Raw genomic sequence first — 18977 nt, forward strand, 5'->3', positions numbered from 1 at the left:
GACCTTTGACAAATTTCACCACTTGTACTTTATTATCTAAAGTCGTAGTAGAATTGGTCAACTTCTGAGAGGCTTGAGAACACGATGGATCATAAGCCAAACCGGTTTTATCTCCTGAGGGTTTCTGCATATTTACCATTTTATCCATTATTTTGGATGAATGAGTAAATGTGGCTATTACTCCCCTGAGGTTGTGTTCTCTCACTTCTCTTGATTTACACTCTTCTTGAAGGTAAATAATTTTAGCCTTCAATTCTTTTATCTCGGACAGAGCATTTTGCAATTTTTCATTTATTTCATCTTTTTCAAGAATCAAAAATTTATTGCGCTCTTCGAGTTGAGAATGAGTGTCCATAACGGTCTGACATTCTCTCATAAATTGAGAGAAGGACTCTCTAGAAAAAGAAGTACTCGCAGAATCAAAAGATTTAGATGTTACCTCATCTTCTTCAACTTCATGCGCCATTAAGCATAAATCTTGAGTTGATGAACTACTTAAAGTATCCATGCAGAATAAAGCATTGTCATCCTTTGAGGTGTCACTTTCTTCACTAGATGACTCATCACTATCACTTGACTCAAGTGGGTCACTAATTAATGCTTTTCTTTTGTCTTTCTTGAATCTTCTTTCTTTTGCCTTGGTGTCCTCCTGAGCATTATCACCTTGGTTTTTGCTCACTCTTGGATAAGGACATTCTGCCATAAAGTGTCCTGGCTTTCTACAATTGTAACACAAGTTTGCATCTGGAACTTCCTTTTTCGTCCATCTGGGTGTGCTGGCTTGAGGAAAATTTTTGTTGTTCTTTTTCCTCATGAACTTCTTAAATTTCCTAACAAACAAAGCAAAATTTTCGTCAAATAAAAATTCACTATTATATACTGACCTCGATGTAGACGGTTGTTCGGTGACTAGCGCGGTATTTCTTTCTTCGCGTTCTTCGTCTTTTCTTGTGTTCATTTCAAACTCATAAGCTTTTAGATCACTGAAGAGCTTGTCGGTTGTAAGAGTTTTGAGATCCCTATGGTCTCGCATGGCTGTGACCTTCATGTCCCAATTTGACGGTAGTCCACGTAGGACTTTGAGTGATATCTCCTTCTGATCAATCTCCTTTTCAAGATCAGTAATTTCTCCCAAGATTTTAATAAATCTTGCTTCCATTTCGGCTATGCTTTCACCATTTAGCATCTTGAAATCCTCAAATTTCTTTAACGCTATTGTGAGTTTGTTCTCCTTTTCTTGCTTGTCTCCTTCGCCCATTTTGACTAGTGTTTGTCAAACGTCTTTTGCGGTTTTGCATTTTCGGACCTTTGGAAACGTTGCATCGTCGATAGCTTTGAATAGAATATCCTTGGCAATGTTGTCCAAGTTGTTTCGTTGTCTATCTTCAGGAGTCCATTCCTCTTTGGGTTTAGGAATGTTTTGCGGTGTAGTGCTTGTCTGTGCGGTTGCGGTATTGGCTTTAAAATTTTGATCGGACCGCTGGTAATTACTTCCCACATCTCATCATGTAGCGCAGATAGATGGACCTGCATACGTATTTTCCAATCATCAAATTTGTCTAATGAAAATAATAGGTTCGGAGCTAAGTCTCTCTTCATCTTGAAGGTTATGAGATCTGCCTAGCAATCAAAATATTGACTCAATAGACAACCGCTCTGATACCACTTGTTGGTCCCAATAGGGTGGGAGAAGTCTAGAGGGGGGGGGGTGAATAGACTTCTCAAACAATTAAAAACTTTATAACACTTCAACCAGAGTAATTTCAAGTGATTAAAAATCAACTTGAAATGTGCAGCGGAATATCGTACGGTAAAGTGCTATAAAACGAAACTGCGTAAAACTGAAGAGATAACTCGCATGCAATACGTTGGAAACTCTTAAAACAGCTCAAAGAACATGTATGCAAAGTTTGAGCCACATGCGAACGTGGGAACACACAAACCCAGATGATATGCTCAACACAGTACGTAAAGGGTTAGTATGTTAAAACATGCAAATATGTAAAGTGCAGTAAAGTAAATGAGAGGCAGAGATTTATAGTGGTTCGGAGATGGTGTAATTCTCCTACTCCACTTCTTCCTTGCTCCAAGGAAGGTTTCCACTATCTTCAATCACCCAGATACAATAGTGAAACTCCCGAGTGCTACGCACAAAGCTACACTCAACCACGAGCTCTTCGCACAAAGCTAAGTTCCCGAGTGCTACGCACAAAGCTACGCTCCCCGAACGCTACGCACAAAGCTACGTTCCTGAACGCTACGCACAAAGCTACGTTCCCAACTAAGTGTTACGCACAAAGATGCACTTAGTTCACCCGAGTGTTACGCACCCAGCTACACTCCTTTCTACCCTCGGTAGAGATACAATTTTGTTTTAAAGAAATAAAGATTTCTTTTTCTAAGACTTAAATTCTCTCGTGTATAGCTCAATATCTCAGCACTTTGTATTTGATCGTATTCACCGCTCAATACCACTTGTTGTTTTCTATTGTGTATCTCGTGCTATTCTCTGCTCTTTTTCGTTTTTCTTCTACTCTTATCTTCAAGTCTTCTTGGGCTTCTTATAATTCAAAAAATTATTTGCCCGTTATGAACATTCAAATTTTGAACGTTCACTTGATCTGATTGGTCATTCCAATCTGATCTTGATGGCCATACCTTCTCATTTAATGACCATACCGTTGATCTGATAACTTGCCAATTTGATCTGATAAAATCTCCAATTTGATCTGCACATTTAATGTCGCTGGTAACTTTTGACAAATTACCTCTGTAATTGCTCACGAAGTCTTCTTTTACGGCTTGATTGATCCTTGAAACTTGTAGCCTCCAATTTTTGACTTTGTTGCCTTCTCAGCTTGATATTGCAGACTGTGTATCCTTCAGAGCTTGATATTCTTGACTTTGATCTTGGGCAAGTTGATCTTTCAAAATATATTTTTCCAGGTGGCTCTTGCTTGAGTATAAATAATAATCTTCAGAAACTTACCACCTTCAAATTTCTTCTGGTTCAGGATATTACGTACTGAACCCAGCTTTTATTTTGAGACATGCAAAATATGTCTAAGTATAAGTTGCACTCCAAGTTACTCCATAGCATGCTCCATAAGCTTCAAAAATAGCTTTCACGCGTGTAGAAAGGATGAAATATTCACCCGTGTGTAATCCATGCAAAGTTACTCCATGTTGACTTTGACTTCCTCCATCACTTGCTCCATTGACCAAACTAGCTCCAAAGGTTACTCTATTGACCAAAAATTGGCTCCAATGACTTGGCCGTGTAACTTGCTCCAAAGCTTCTTCCTTTATATTAAAATGTAGCAAGTAGGATTCAAACGTTGGACCTTTGGGTATATGTTCAAGTCTTTAACCATTTCTCCATTTCAACTCATTCGGTCATATCCATCAACCAAATATATTTAATCCTTCTTAGCATTGTATAGAGTATGTTGTAGAGATAGTGGACCTTGGACTTCTTCTCGGCTTTGACCATTTGACTTAAACTTCCTCCATTTGACCAAACTTGCTCCATGAGTTACTCCATAGACCAAAATTTTGACTTTTGAGCCGTGATACTACTAGCTCCATTCCTTGCTCTCCAAAGCTGAAAATGTCTTCAATATGATTCAAACTTGAGTCTTCTAGCAACGATAAATTGGCCTTGTCCATTGGATCATGTATACTCATGTGTATAGTGGAAGCAAATGACTTATAAGAGTCATAATAAAATGAACTCTATAAGACAATAATTCGAACCAAACTGTTGTCAAAACTTGCCTTTCGGGTCCAAACTTCACACTCTAAAAATAAAATAGGGGATTTCTAAAAATACAAATTGGCTCATCAAAACTATTACAATTTTATTCCTAACAAGATCCTATCAAAGAGATTGTTGAGCATACATTTCCTTCATTCGGCACTGGTGTCATAGATCCTGAGCAATTAAAGAGTAGAGCAATTTTGGCACCAATATTAGATGTTGTGGATCAAGCTAAGTGAATGAATACATGAACAATATGAATCAAGCTTCATCGAAGACTTATTTAAGTTGTGATTCTGTTTGCAAGGCTGATACGAATGACAACATGTTAGCAGAAGTACACACTACTGAATTTTTAAACAGTTTGAGGTGTTCTGGTGTACCAAACCATTCCTTATCATTAAAGGTTGGATCTCCAATAATGTTGTTGAGGAATATCTACCATTCTATTGGTCTTTGTAATGGAACACGATTGATTGTTACCAAATTAGGGAACCATGTCATTGAAGCCAAGATATTATGTGGAATACATTATGGGACAAATGTCTTGATACCGCGGCTATCATTGACTTCTTCAAATCCAAAACTTCCTTTTAAATTTCAAAGGAAGCAGTTTCCTGTTATGTTGTCTTATGTAATGACAATAAACAAAAGCCAAGGACAAACTTTGTCACAAGTGGGGTTATTATTAAAGAAACCCGTGTTTAACCATGGATAGTTATATGTTGCGATTTCCCGAGTGAGTAATCTGGATGGCCTCAAAATCTTAATTTCTGACGAATCCAAGGGCTTAGTCAACTGTACTCAAAATGTGGTGTACAAAGAAATTTTCAATAATTTGTAATTGTATTTTTCATTGAATATTAAAAGACTTTATTGTTAATGTTCTTTTTTTTATTATATTAGTTAAATATGTTTAAAATCACCATCTACTAATGGTCGTGCATCGCTCAGGTGCAATACTAGTTATTATATTCTAGAAGATTATTTTGATAACTGAACACGATGGGTGGGCAATACTGAATCAGACAATTGTACAAGTGCAAGTTCATCGACAACATCCACTGGCCACGCAGTTGTTTCCCGTGGGTTTTTTACTTCTTCCATTATCCATGCAGTGGATTAGAATGATAAAAGAAAGAAAGAGAACGAAAGAGATGAAGTCGATGAATGCTGCGGGCCTCCATTATTAATGAAAAAACAACCAAATAATAACCAGAATATTGACTAAAAAATAAAGTATTTACGTCAACTATTTTGTTTCTTATATTGTCTAGAATAGATTTAGAAAATTAAATAGATTTTTTTAATAAAAAGTAAAGAGTTTCCTTATTAATTAACAATATAATTTTTAGAAAGTAATACAAATTTTGCAAAAAACAACTTGGTCAATGTTGACCTTTTTTTTTAGCGAGGTGGCGTTTTCTCATTCACCGCCGGTGTATAGCATCTATACATCGGCGATGCATCAAATATTTTTCCATATTATAATAATTGTCATCTTTTAAATTCAAATAAGAAACCCCGATCCCTTCATTAACCCCATAATGGCTACTAAAGGCTAATTAGTGGCATAACCTCCCACTCTTCACTCACCATTCACTCTCAAATTTAAACCTAAAGAGGAAGTTTATCTTCCTTCCCCTCCTCTAACCTCTTTGACCGAAATTCTCTTCAAGAAAAAAAAAATAAAAACTTCATCATCTTGCTCTTGTTGAATCTTCAAACTTTGGTAGCAAAGTCTTGGTAGATTGGTAGTAAGTATTTCTATACTTTATTGATAAAATTTAATCCTAGAAGTTGACAACACTTGCGTGCATAGGGTGAAATGTCAAAAGATATTTGTGTTAAAACGGAAGGTCAATGACTTCCCGAGTGTCGGTCTCGAAGGAGGGACGTGGAGGTGTGTCAAACATTCGGAAGTTTACTAGATAGATTCATGCATAAGATTTGAGTGTGGTGAAGGGTGGAATTGCAAGTGAGAGTGTAGTTCATTGGTTGGTTGTGAGTGCAAAAGAGTAGTAAAATAAAAGTGGTTTTGGGAATATGTAAAAGAGGTAGGGATTGAATAGTGTTCATGAATATTGCATAGTGAGAGTCTAAGGTCAAGGATTAGGATTGCTAGGATATTGTCTATTCAAGAGTGTGTTGTCTTAGTCCTTTTCCACCTTGTGTACTAAGGCTTCTTTGACTTAGGAGTGCCTACAAGCATCCAAAGTTCTAAGAGACATTTTATCAAACACTTTAGCTACACACCATCCTACTATTCTTAAGAAGTCCATAGGAACTTTGATTGTGTAAAGCTTCAAATCCTAACTCTAATCAAAGACATGAAAGAGCTCAATCTCTCATCTAGATTGGCCAAATCCAAACAAGATCCAAACAAAACAACAATCAAAAGACAAGAATAGATAATCCATCAACACAAACTCATAGATCCAAGATATAGAAATAAGATCATCACAAGAGCAATATTCAATCAAACCTCCTATGACTTCTAGGAGAATAGTGGAGTAGGCTATGCTAGGTCGAACCATTATAAAAATTATCCCTCTCTCATTTAAATTACTCATTTATTTTCGAGTACTAATCATAACAAACCTAAAATTAACAAGAACAAACTCGTGGCACAATTTAAAAAGGGGTAGTAATTATTTTCGCTTGAATGTGCTAACTTTTCAAAAAAGCTGACAAGTTTATTCCCCTACCCCCTCGCTCCATCTAAACTTGTTCCTAAACTCGCGGGACCAACAATAACTCTAGGTTTGGCAGGTAGCCACGAACGGCTTTGCTATCTTTCTTGGATCTAATCTTACCTTATGGGCTTATAGGAAAGAAAAGGTGGTTGATAGGTCGGCTACCAAAGTAGAGTACAAAGTTGTAGCTAATGGTGTAGTTGAGGTAACATGGTTAGTCTCTCTTCTGAGTGAACTGGTTGTTCCTTTAGCTACTGCTCCAGTGTTTTAATGTGATAACTTGGGACCTACTTTTTTCTGTGCTAATCATATTTTTCATGTACAAACTAAACATGTTGAGATTGACTATCACTTTGTTCGAGACAAAGTTGTCTCCAAGTAGTTACAAGTTAAACTTCATCTCCACCAAGGATCAAATAGCTGATATTTTCAATATTTTAACTAAAGCTTTGGCCTCCTCACATTTCCATGTGCTACGTGAAAAGCTTCATAGTACTTATCTCCCTCCTTCAGTTTGACGGGAGTATTAAGAATACTATTTATATTAGGAATGTACAATAAATCATGTGTCTATGTTTGATTATATTTCTTCATTCGTACTAGGGTTTGTATTAGGATTTGAACATGTCTCATATATATATATATACTTGTAAATATCATTGCATAATACAATATACATAAAATTTCTTTCTACATACTCTCATAGGGACGACTTCCCTAAGAGAACTTCCCCTAAGAGAGAGCTAGGAACCAATCAGAGTCATCCATCTAGAAACATCTAACGGATCAAAAGCAATTATATAAAAAAACATGGTTACATTATTGTAAATAATTCAAACTTTAAAATGTAACTATAGAGTACAAGTAAGTAAAACTACAAAGTGTATCTGTTAATGAATCCAAAAAACTAAACTAGAAATTTAAAACCAAAGCTAAACCATAAATACTAAGCTCCTAAATATTACAAGTGAATCCTTAAACCAAAATTAGAAACCCAAACAATATATTTTAATAGGTGAACCATGAGTGCAATTAACTTTCACATTTGGTGCAGTTAATGATATCGTTAGGTGCACTTTATAATGTTGTTAGGTATACTTTATATTGTTGCTAGCGAACATCTAAATCAAATTTAAAAAGTTAATCCATAAATCAATAAAGAAAAACTCCAGTGCTTGTAAGCGTAAGGGGTGTGGGAAGAAGTTTCAAGACTATACGAACAAAATGTACTATAAGGCATGTGACAAACACTGGTCAGATGAAATTATTAAGTATAAAGTGATCATTGTTGTCCTAGATGGCTACCGAGATGACCATATTCTACTTTGGGACAATGTTTGTTCGACACTGTTAGGAGTTACTACTAGCGAGTTGAAGGAAAAGTATTATGAAGTACGTGAATCCCTATATCTTAGCAATCAACTCTTTGCTTTTGGAGTGTATTAATATTATCTGGTGTATAATATTTATTATCTGTTTTGGTTGACCTAGGATAACTGCATGCCCAATGAAATTGAGGGCTTGGTTGGAAAGACAATAATGCTTAGGATTGTTACACGGAATGAACAATTCAATTATAGGGGACATGCTGCCTTTACCGTGCTTAGAGTGGAAAAAAACAAAGCTATTGTGCAGACACACCAAGTTAAAACACTCAACAAAGGTGATGAATGAATAATGGTTAGGAAGTTTGCTGATGAAGTTGAGTTCAGTGATAATTTTGAACAAGTTAGTTCTCATTAAACATGTTTTTACCTCTTGGAATAAAATTTTTTCACCATTGCTTTTTTTAATAGTTAGTTTCATCCAGGGCATAGCACCACTGGAAGCTACATCTTCGTCAAGTCCAGAAGTCATCTTGGTTGATGAATGCACTCCCGAGCAGTAGTCTTTTAAAGAGAATAAACGTGGACTATTCATAATCTCCAAAGAGTTTGAAGAAGCCTAAGATCGAACCCAATACATGATAACCTTGGCTGATTGGTTTTTGATTGACCATAAACAATATATATTTGCGTTTTTGTTTTTCTTTGTTTAACTGGACTAAATGCTTAACAGATGATATATTCTGTTAGGCTTTAAACTTTGGCATTGTTGCATTCAAAAAAAAAAAAAAAAAAACTTTGGCATTGTTTGGTTGCAGTAGACGCTAGACTAGCGCCTAGCGCCAAAGTGGTCTAGGCGCCCTAGGCGGTAGCCTATAAAAACAAAAAAAATAATGCATGTGTGTGGGTGTATGTCATATATATATATATATATATATATATATATATATATATATATTGCTTCTCTTACTTATATAAATAAATAAATTTAAATATATAAATATAATAAAAAAATTAACAAGTTCGACTAGCTCGAGTTAACTCGGCTAACTCTGCTAAGTTGAGCGAGTTAACACGGCCAAATTCGGCCAAGTCGGCCGCCAACTCTGCCCAGTCAGCTGAGTTAGGCACTAGGCGGCCGCCGTACCGGTGACCTAGGCGGACGCCTAGGGAGCAATTCACCTTGGTCTAGGGGCGCCTAGCGCCTAGGCGGCTTAGGCGGTAGATTTTTGCAATAGTGCGGTTATATACGCTAACAAACAGTTTATTTCGTCACTCTACTTGGTTTTTCATACCTATTTATGTGTTATAAATCTGCAGGTACCATTCGTGACATATGACTATTATTATTTCCCACCAACACAGCGCATGCTTTGATCTCAGACCACAACCGATTTGATCCTAAGTCAACCGTGTCACCATGGCAGCCCCGCACGGTATAGGCACCCACATTACGTTATTTGCACCAACGACCCACAACGTATTCAGTAAGGAGCGCCTTCATCCGTGCGTCCTTCAATACCAAAAACATATGCCGGCAGACTAATCCCAGTTTATGAAACAACTGACAGCTACACAGGGCACTAAACACATCCGTTCTACGCTCGACATCGAATAAGGTGTTATCCTCGCCCTTAATGTCGTACCTGATGTGATCCTGCTCCTCGTGCACACCCACCACCCGGTAGTAAAAATAACTCGCCACAATCTCCTTATGTAACTCATAAAAAATCGTGATTGTGAATAACTATGCCACGTGGTGCTCTAATGAACAGTGGTGTGGACCATGGTCCAAAAACGTTGTTGTTTCTTTAAGTAAAAAGAAACGAAGACCATTATGTTTAACTAATCATGCATTTATGATGTGCTCAGAATAAAATGAAATACAATGTATTTAGAATGAAATTGAATAACATATCTTACATATTAAGTGTATATTGTCAACTGTAGTTGAATTAGAATGCTACTTTATTTGTGCTATAATGAAACTATAGTGTATTTAAAATGAAACTGAATAACAAATCTCATATATTGAGTGTATATTGTCAAATGAAATTGGACTTGAATTAAAATGATACATTAGTTGTGTTGTAATGAAACTACAATATATATAAAATGAAACTAAATAACATGTCTCACATATTAAGTGTATATTGTCAAATGAAACTATAGTTGAAAGAAAATGATATTATAGTTGTGCTATAATGAAATTACAGTATATATAAAATGAAACCAAATAACAGGTTTCACATATTCGAGTGTATATTGTCCAATGAAATCATAGTTGAATTAGAATTATACTTTAGAGGTGTTGCAATAAGACTACAGTGTGTATAAAATGAAATTCAATAATAGGTATCACATATTGAGTGTATATTGTCAAAATGAAATTGTAGTTAAATCAAAATGATACTTTAGTTTTGCTATAATGAAACTACAGTGTATATAAAATGAAACAGAATACGTCATAAAAATATAATTAGTTTGACGAAACAGGTGTTGTTTTGTGTGATTTGCCACAAGGTGAACCATGGTTCATAGTATCATGATTACTTTGGACCAATTATTATACCGTGGTCCACCTTGTAAGGTAGAATATTGACATAAGGTTCATTTTTACTACATTGAATGCTTATTGTTAAAACATTGAATATTCACTTTTTGAAATTTCATTTTTATGTAGTGAAGGTTCATTATTTAGTATATTATCTAAAAATAAACCTTTATTACATTAATAATGAGCTTTTAGTATATGGAAAAATTGTAATTTATACTCCTCCATATTATGCAAATTATCAATGTCACTCCTGAATTATTAGTGATGTAAATGTTGCCCATCAATTTTTTAAACGATATATATATATATATATTGCCCCTACCGTAGTGTAAATGTTGCCCTCATGTCGTTATGGGAGGGGCAATATATGCATTGTTTTGAAAATTGATGGGCAACATTTACACCACTAATAATTCAGGAGTAACATTGATAATTGGCATATTATGGAGGGGTATAAATCACAATTTTCCCTTAGTATATTAAAAATGAAAATTTATCAATAGTTTACATTGCACTATGGATGATCAATCATTATTGCGTGGACCATGGTCCAAAAAACACATAAAGTAAATGATTAACTCACAAAATATATTATTCTAACACATAAAGTACGTTATTCTAACTCATAAAATACATTATCTTGCCCTATAAATTTCATTATTCTAACAAAAAGTACATTATACATTATTCTAACTCATAAATGCATTATTCTAACATATAAAGTACATTATTCTAACACATAAAATACATTATCTTAACTCATAAATTTCATTATTCTAACACATAAAGTACATTATTTTAACCCAGAAATTTCATTAATCTAACACATAAAGTACATTATCTTAACCTAAAAATTTCATTATTCTAACACGTTCACGAAGCAAGAAATTTTATTAAAACACATAAATAATACATTATTTTTGTACGTAAAATACATTATCTAAGTACTGAAAGTTTATTATTTTATATATACTATTAAATAATGTAGATTCAGTACAAAAATAATGTACTTTTAGTATATTAAAAATGTACTTTATATTCATGATCCACACAATAATTTGCCAATTTAAGGTGTGGTAAAAATCTTCTAAAAAGTTATTGGGCCCAATTGTGTGGGCTTAATGATCTCAGATTCGGTCCAATCTCTCTGCTCTCCTTAGGGCAAAGTCACCCAATATTCACGGCCTTTGCTTCATTATCGTCTTCCTCGGTAAACCCTAGTCTCGCAGGGAGAAAAGGAAATTCTGTGCGAATCAGACCTCAACGTCTTTATTGATAAACCCTTGTCTCGGAGAAAGCAAAAACAGGAGGCTCTCTGCGAATCAAACGTCAACAATGGCGACCTCATACGACTACGAAGATGGCAGCTACTCGACCAAACAGCAGCACCCGGACTCTTCACTCGAGTCGTATGACCCGAACTACGTCCCAGACCCGGTGAAGTCGTTCGTCGGCCATCTGTACAGGCACATTAGGGAGAAGAATGTGTACGAGATCCACCAGATGTACGAGACTTCGTTCCAGAGCCTCAGCGAGCGCATGTTCAAGGACACTCCATGGCCCTCTGTTGACGCAGTCGCACCTTACGTCGACAACGACCATGTCTTCTGCTTGCTTTACCGGGAGATGTGGTTTCGCCACCTCTATGCTCGGCTCTCCCCGACTCTCAAGCAGCGTATTGATTCGTGGGACAATTACTGCAACTTATTCCAGGTTTAGCTCTTTTTGGATAGCTAATATTCTTCTATTTACCTCCTTTTTCCTCTAAAGTCTGTGTTTTTTTTTATTTTAATTTTGTTATTCCAATATCTATTTATTTATTTTTTGCTGGTTTCTTGACCGGATTATTTATACAGTATTAGCTGTCAGAGGAAATAAAAGAACAATAATGATGTCTCACCATTTGATCTCCTTCTTATCGAGTGCTTTCTTTAGTATAATTTTGGCTTGTACATGAAGAATTGTACGGAGTTGCTTAATAGCTTATGTGTGTGCTTGTGTTTCAAAAAAGGCTGAGTTTGGAGGGGGAGAATATATCAAGCTTGTGGGTATAGTAGTCAGGTTGAATTGGATGTTTTCAAACCTATTACTGTATTGCATAATCTGGCTATTTGTATATAGTTCAAGTAGAATGTGTTGGAGTAAAAGTGAGCAGTATATTTGTTTATATGATTGCATTTAAGCTTATGATTTTGGTTCTCAAAGGCATTCTAACCTTCTTGGAGAAGTTGTGAATTTTGCTGTAGTTTTACAGTTAGCTCACATATAAAATTATATTTGTTTCCTTTCAGTGGTTATTTTTAATTTCTCCATGGATTGAACCCATTAAAATGCTGTTCTTTATATGCTTACATTGATATTAAAAATTGCCTATAGTAGGAAAAGGCCACGATCTAACACATGCAGGCTTCTAAAAAGATATCGTTTTGCCAGTAAAGCAATGCAGTAATTGTTGGTGTATTGCGCTCTTCTTCGCTGAGGTGCTGAAATGTACTAAGCCAGACTGAAGCGATTGCTTTTGTCTGAAGAGAACAATGTGTAAAGCACAACCCTTAGCATACCTTGAATAAGGTCAACACAGTCAACACTCAAAACACCTCATTTCAGCTGCAACAGCACAATCAAACTTGAGAATTGCCTTCAATCATACTCCAATGCCTCCAATTAAACTTTTTGGTGACCAATAGTTTCACAGTTTGGCTGAATTGCTTCACATCCCTCGCTGATCTCTTAAGTCTACAAATTGCAATTATGCTTTTCTTATTCTTTTGTCGAATCACTTATTACTACTACCTCTCTTTTTGGGTGGGTGGGGAAGAAGCCAACTACAATAAGGGATGAAGATGATGACAACAATATTGTTTGAACTCTTCCTCTTTAAGCATATTGCATACCCCTCTCACATGCTCGCCTCTCTTTGTTAGCTAAGCAAGATCTTTTTGTCCTTTTTTTCCCTCTAAAAGTCTAAAAGTTAATAACATTCCATATATTTGATTTGTGTTTAATTAATTTATTTGGGTAGTGGGCATTGGGAAGTGGGGCTCTCCAAACTCCATTTAAAAAATAAATTTAACCTTGATTAATTGCAATGTTGTAAAAATTGCTAGGTGCCCATTGAGTGTTTGCCTAGGTACACAACTAAACAAAACATTGTTTTTTTTTTCATATGGTGTTTTGGATTTTTAGACTTCTAGCAAGTATTCCTTCTATAGAATATAAATGTTCAATAGAGCATTATACTCTAACCATAACATATACAAACGAAAAAACAAAATTTACAAATAAAAAAAAGGCTGCCTTTCAGGCTGACCTTGTAGAAGACCAATTTTGGCATTCTTCCATTTGTCCTACGGGCCAATTTTTACCCCACTGATTAATTGATATACTCAATTGTTTCCTATTTTAATGTAATCCTTAATTTGTGCATTCAATTTGTTGTGTTTTGAAAATATGGATTATGCATTGTGCTTCATTAATATATAGTATTCAATATGATGCTTCTGTTTAGATAAAAATTAATGATTGATGAATAATGAAATATTAAGATAATATGATTATATTAATTTTTTTTATTATGTTAATGGTAGAATTTTGCTCACTTTTCAAAAGTAGCCATTTTGACATGTAATGAAAATATACATCAATGATTAAGGATACAATATGCTTGTATTGTTATATCCTGATGCCAATTATAAATTTATAATATTTGTGTTAAAAGTTGCATTATAAATCATTTATATATGATTCTAGATTATGAAATTTAATTTTGCCACTTTGCATTGCTTTATTATATGCAAAACAAAACAACAGTTTGCTTTGTGCTTTAAAAATCTTTGTAGTGCTCTGTCATGCTGTTGCACTGTTTGCATTAAAAAACTCTGCATGTATATAATCTGTCTATGGTGCATGTTAATCAGCTCATTAGCATGTGACTGATGGTGTGAACTTTTTTTACATCAAGAAATTTGTGTTTTGACAAGAGTGTCCTCTCATGTAGTAGTGGGTAGACACTAAGAACAGCCATGTTGCATGGATGCAGAGTTTTTGTTATATCTACCAATCTACCATTTTTACTTGCATAGTTTTTATTTTATGACACTAAATTGTTTATGGGTTTCAATAGTTCTGTTGAGACAAAATGATACTTAGCTATTGTGATTTGCTGCAGGTGGTTCTACATGGGGTGGTAAACATGCAATTGCCAAACCAGTGGTTGTGGGATATGATTGACGAATTTGTTTACCAATTTCAGTCATTCTGCCAATACCGTGCCAAGATGAAGAACAAGACCGAACAGGAGGTTACATTGCTGAAGCAGTTTAATCAGGTATTGTTGATTACAAATAATGTATTGTCTTGGACTGAGATTTTACACTTATCATTTCTTGAAGAATACATTTAATTGTAAAATGTGTTCCTTTTCATTTGTGCTCAACTTTTTTTTGCTCTGTGATGAGTAGAGGATATGAAGGTTCCTTTAATATTTTTTGGATGATTAACCAGCTGTTCATAGTTGCAAAACCCAGTATCTTCGTGTTATTTTTGTGCCAAGGAAATTAGGACAATTAGTTGGGGATTTGATGTGTAAGTCTAATTTTCCTCGACAAAGGTGGGATTTTTACCTTTAGTTTCTAGCAAGGGAGTGGTGAAGAAGTTAAACATTTCTTTAATTCATATATATTTGTTATGCTGACATCTAGCTTATAATTTCAAATTTTTATTCTAGCTGTAGAGTAATGTGTTGCTGACTTGTTGGTTTTCTCCCCCTACAATTTTGTAAGGCATGGAATGTGTATGGTGTTCTCAACTATTTGCAAGCACTTGTTGAGAAATCTCAGATTATCCAAATCTTGGAGAAGGAGAAAGAGGGCCTTGAGGAATTCACTTCTACTGATGGATATGATTACAGTGGTGGCAGTAACGTCTTGAAAGTTTTGGGCTATTTCAGTACGATTGGCTTGCTTAGGGTTCATTGTTTGTTGGGTGATTATCATACTGGCCTCAAGTGCTTACGCCCGATTGACATAACTCAACAAGGTGTATACACCAGTGTAATTGGGAGCCACATTACTACGATATACCATTATGGTTTTGCCAATCTTATGCTGAGGAGGTATGCTGGGCAATTATTTTTGTGGTTATTGTAAATAATTACTTAAACTGTTGGTTTACTTACCAAAACAGATTTGTCAATCCTGCATCATTAAGCCATTTTTGCCTGCAGGTATGTGGATGCTATTCAAGAATTTAACAAGATCCTTTTGTATATTTACAAAACTAAGCAATATCACCAGAAATCTCCTCAGTATGAGCAGATACTAAAGAAGAATGAGCAGATGTATGCCTTACTAGCAATCTGTTTGTGTCTGTGCCCTCAAGTGAAGCTTGTTGAGGAGACCGTCAACTCTCAATTAAGGGAGAAATATGGTGACAAGATGTTGAAGATGCAAAGATATGATGATGAGTCATTTACTCTCTATGATGAACTCTTCTCATATGCATGCCCTAAATTTATTACTCCATCTTCCCCAAGTTTTGAGGAGCCCCTTGTAAATTACAATCAGGTATTGTGGCATATTGATTAAAATGTTACTATTTCATCAGAGGATATATTCCTCAGTAGTATTTGCATGTAGTAGAATTCCATTCTACTGCTATACTAATTTGGAAGGCACCACTAACCCACCCCTTGTGTTATGTTCTAAAGTCCAATGTTGTAAGTTCGACAGTTTGGCAAATCTTTGTTACCTAAATCTTCCTTACAAGTTACATCTTTCATCCATTGAGTTCTTTGATGAGATGCTTTTATAGATTTGGTCAATACTATGCATAAATTAAAATGATTGTATTTTAAAGATGAGGTAAAGTGGGAAAGCCATGTTATTAGGATTGAGCAGTATTTATTTACAAAGACTCACAACTTGGAGGTAATGACTACCCTGTATCTTTTTGAAAATTGAAACTGGATTCTCAGTAGTGAAAGAAGTTAAGAATGTCCAATATGAAAACATTGAAGTTCTATGTAGTTCTCTTAACTACTTGGTTTGAACGGCCTTTGTAACACTTTTCTCCTATATATATTTTTTGTCTTTTTGGGAGTTGCAAGTCTAAATTCCTCATCAAAGAATGTATATCTACTTGTGCTCATCTTTTAGTAGACCCATAATAACTGAATATAGGAGGGATATGACTCGTTCTTTTGAATATGACATATTTATACAATTTTACCATTTTTGTGACAGGATGCTTATAGGCTGCAGTTGAAGTTGTTCCTTTATGAAGTGAAGCAGCAACAATTATTATCTGGTGTTAGGACCTACTTGAAAGTGTATTCAACTATTTCCATGGGAAAACTTGCAAATTACTTGCAAGTGGATGAACCTACTTTGAGGTTAGAAAATAATAGAAGTGGAGTTGAGTTAATTCATCCAATTTGCTTTTGATATATGATGTTTTGAGCTGTGTTCTGGGGTTATACTTAGGACGATTCTGATGACATACAAACACAAGACACATGCTGTTGATTCCAATGGAAAAATATTCTCTAATGCCGATGTGGATTTCTTTATCGATGATGTGAGTATACTGTTTGCTGTTTATGTCTTCGAAATGACAAGTCATTTACATTATAATATCATTTTTATAGAATTTTAAAATAATTTGAAAAGAGGCGCCATTTGTTTTCATGGTCAAGGGGACTTTGAAAACAGAGTTTGAGATTTTTACAAAAGTATCTATCCAAACATCATATTTCTCCCAGAAGCTGTTTTTGTTAACGAAGTCCATTTTGCCATTGTCTGCCACTAATATCTTATTTATTTTTCTAAAGCACTTCGTAATTCTCTTGTCATGGTGTTGTCTGATTCACCTTATTTTCGACTTCTATACCAGGAAATGATTCATGTTGTAGAATCCAAACCATCTAAGCGATATGGTGATTACTTTCTGCGTCAAATAGTCAAGGTATGCCTTTCGATGGTATTTGTTACAATTTCACCATATCTGTCTCTTACCATTGTTTTTAGTCTATTGCACTATAAGCTGTGATGTATATGCTTTCTATCCTTATCTGTGATGTATATTTGGTCAAATCCATCACAGGCTGATGGATATGATGGTACCATGTACTCATCACTGTTAGGATCAATCGCTTACCACTATACCAAAAGCTATAGCTAGTAGTGAAGGCGTAGCTTTATTTCCTTATACTGTGACACATTTTCAAGACACTGGGTCCTTTATCGGCCTTCGCCCAACCATCCCCTAGCCACCGGGTGCTAAACTTGGCCTTTACTGGCCTCTGCCCAACAATCACTAATTCTGTTGATGCAATTGTTTGGCGACATATCACATAGACATTGACATTGTACAATTCCGCCCAGAAAATCATTTTCTTATTGCAATTTTTGATCTTAATTAATTTATTCTGCAGCTTGAAGGTGTGATGACTGACATTGATAGGATAAAGCTGGAGTAATATACTTGGGTCTTTACCTCTTCTGCACTACAGCATTTTTGTTGATTCATTTACCAAGTGGAGTTGGAGCCTTGTTTCTAATCCAAAGTTGGGATTGAACGTAGAGTGGTTCGCCCAGTAGTAGTGCTTCCCATTCTCATTTTCTCTTCATAAATGATATACTTGCTTATATTTAACTGTATCAACCTTTGTTTTCCAATTTGCAGAATGTGTATTGTTATCAGATTCTTTTTGAGTTCCATTTTGTGCTTATATTGCATTTCCCGTATTTCTCCTTTTTCTTTTTTTGGTTTTGGTCTAGAGTAATTAGTTTGTTTAAATTTGTTTTTGGAATAAGAATTTCTAAATATAAACAAACATTATATTAAAATCAAACATAATTTTCATTAAAATTTCTATATTCTCCGATCAATTTCTAAACATACCTTTTCAAATATTGCTCCTTAAATTTATCATACTTTTTTTGACTCATACTTTGTATAGACATCTTAGGGATAATTTAACCTTTTTTTTACCCTTTTGTTTCCTTTTGTTCACTCAACTCTCTTCCACGGGTCTTCCTAATAATTTACACTACTAGTTTTAGTTTTTCTAGAGCTTTTCTCTTGGGTAATATGTTTAAACTTTGTATAGCTGGTTATGCCTTGTAGAAGAGCGGGAGGGAGTTTAGAAAGCCATGTAAAAGACACAAGAAAGGTTTTTGATAGAAGATTTGATTATTTTATTCAATTGAGAGGCTCCTTATGCAGAAAATTCGTAAGAAGATTACAAAATCTTACAATTCTTAGGAGATAACTATAAAGTTACATAAAAAGTCTTCAAAGTAGTACAAACTAGTACACTAAGATTAGTTTAGTTACTTCTACTTTATATAAACTAGTACAATATGATAAGCACTAAGTAAAATAAGATAATATCTTAATAAAACCTCTTTATTTTTGTCTTCTTACTCCATTGTTGATCATACATTTCTTTTTTCTTCTTTGTCTTCCTTCTCCACCTTTGTCACCATTTGATAATAATTTGCCACTGATCTTTGGCTGAATTTGATGGCATCTCTTTGAATCTTCTCCATTAGTACTTGCTAATATTGAGCTTTCATTAGTAGTAATTTGGATAATACAATGGTAATTGGTAATACTCTTGAATTTTTCGTATCCTC

At 34.9% G+C, this 18977-nt stretch overlaps 1 protein-coding gene across 1 annotated transcript; it reads left to right on the forward strand.

Moving 5' to 3' along the window:
• The first annotated feature begins 11522 nt into the window (after nucleotides 1–11522).
• LOC116022752 (eukaryotic translation initiation factor 3 subunit L) lies at nucleotides 11523–18083 on the forward strand. Its single transcript, XM_031263611.1, has 8 exons — nucleotides 11523–12051; nucleotides 14507–14665; nucleotides 15120–15451; nucleotides 15563–15902; nucleotides 16581–16729; nucleotides 16821–16914; nucleotides 17230–17301; nucleotides 17771–18083. Exons 1-8 carry the CDS (start codon nucleotides 11674–11676, stop codon nucleotides 17813–17815), a joined length of 1569 nt encoding a protein of 522 aa, XP_031119471.1. The 5' UTR covers nucleotides 11523–11673; the 3' UTR covers nucleotides 17816–18083.
• The last annotated feature ends 894 nt before the right edge of the window (nucleotides 18084–18977 follow it).

Source organism: Ipomoea triloba, chromosome 6 (assembly GCF_003576645.1).
Source record: "Ipomoea triloba cultivar NCNSP0323 chromosome 6, ASM357664v1".
NCBI lineage: Eukaryota > Viridiplantae > Streptophyta > Magnoliopsida > Solanales > Convolvulaceae > Ipomoea > Ipomoea triloba.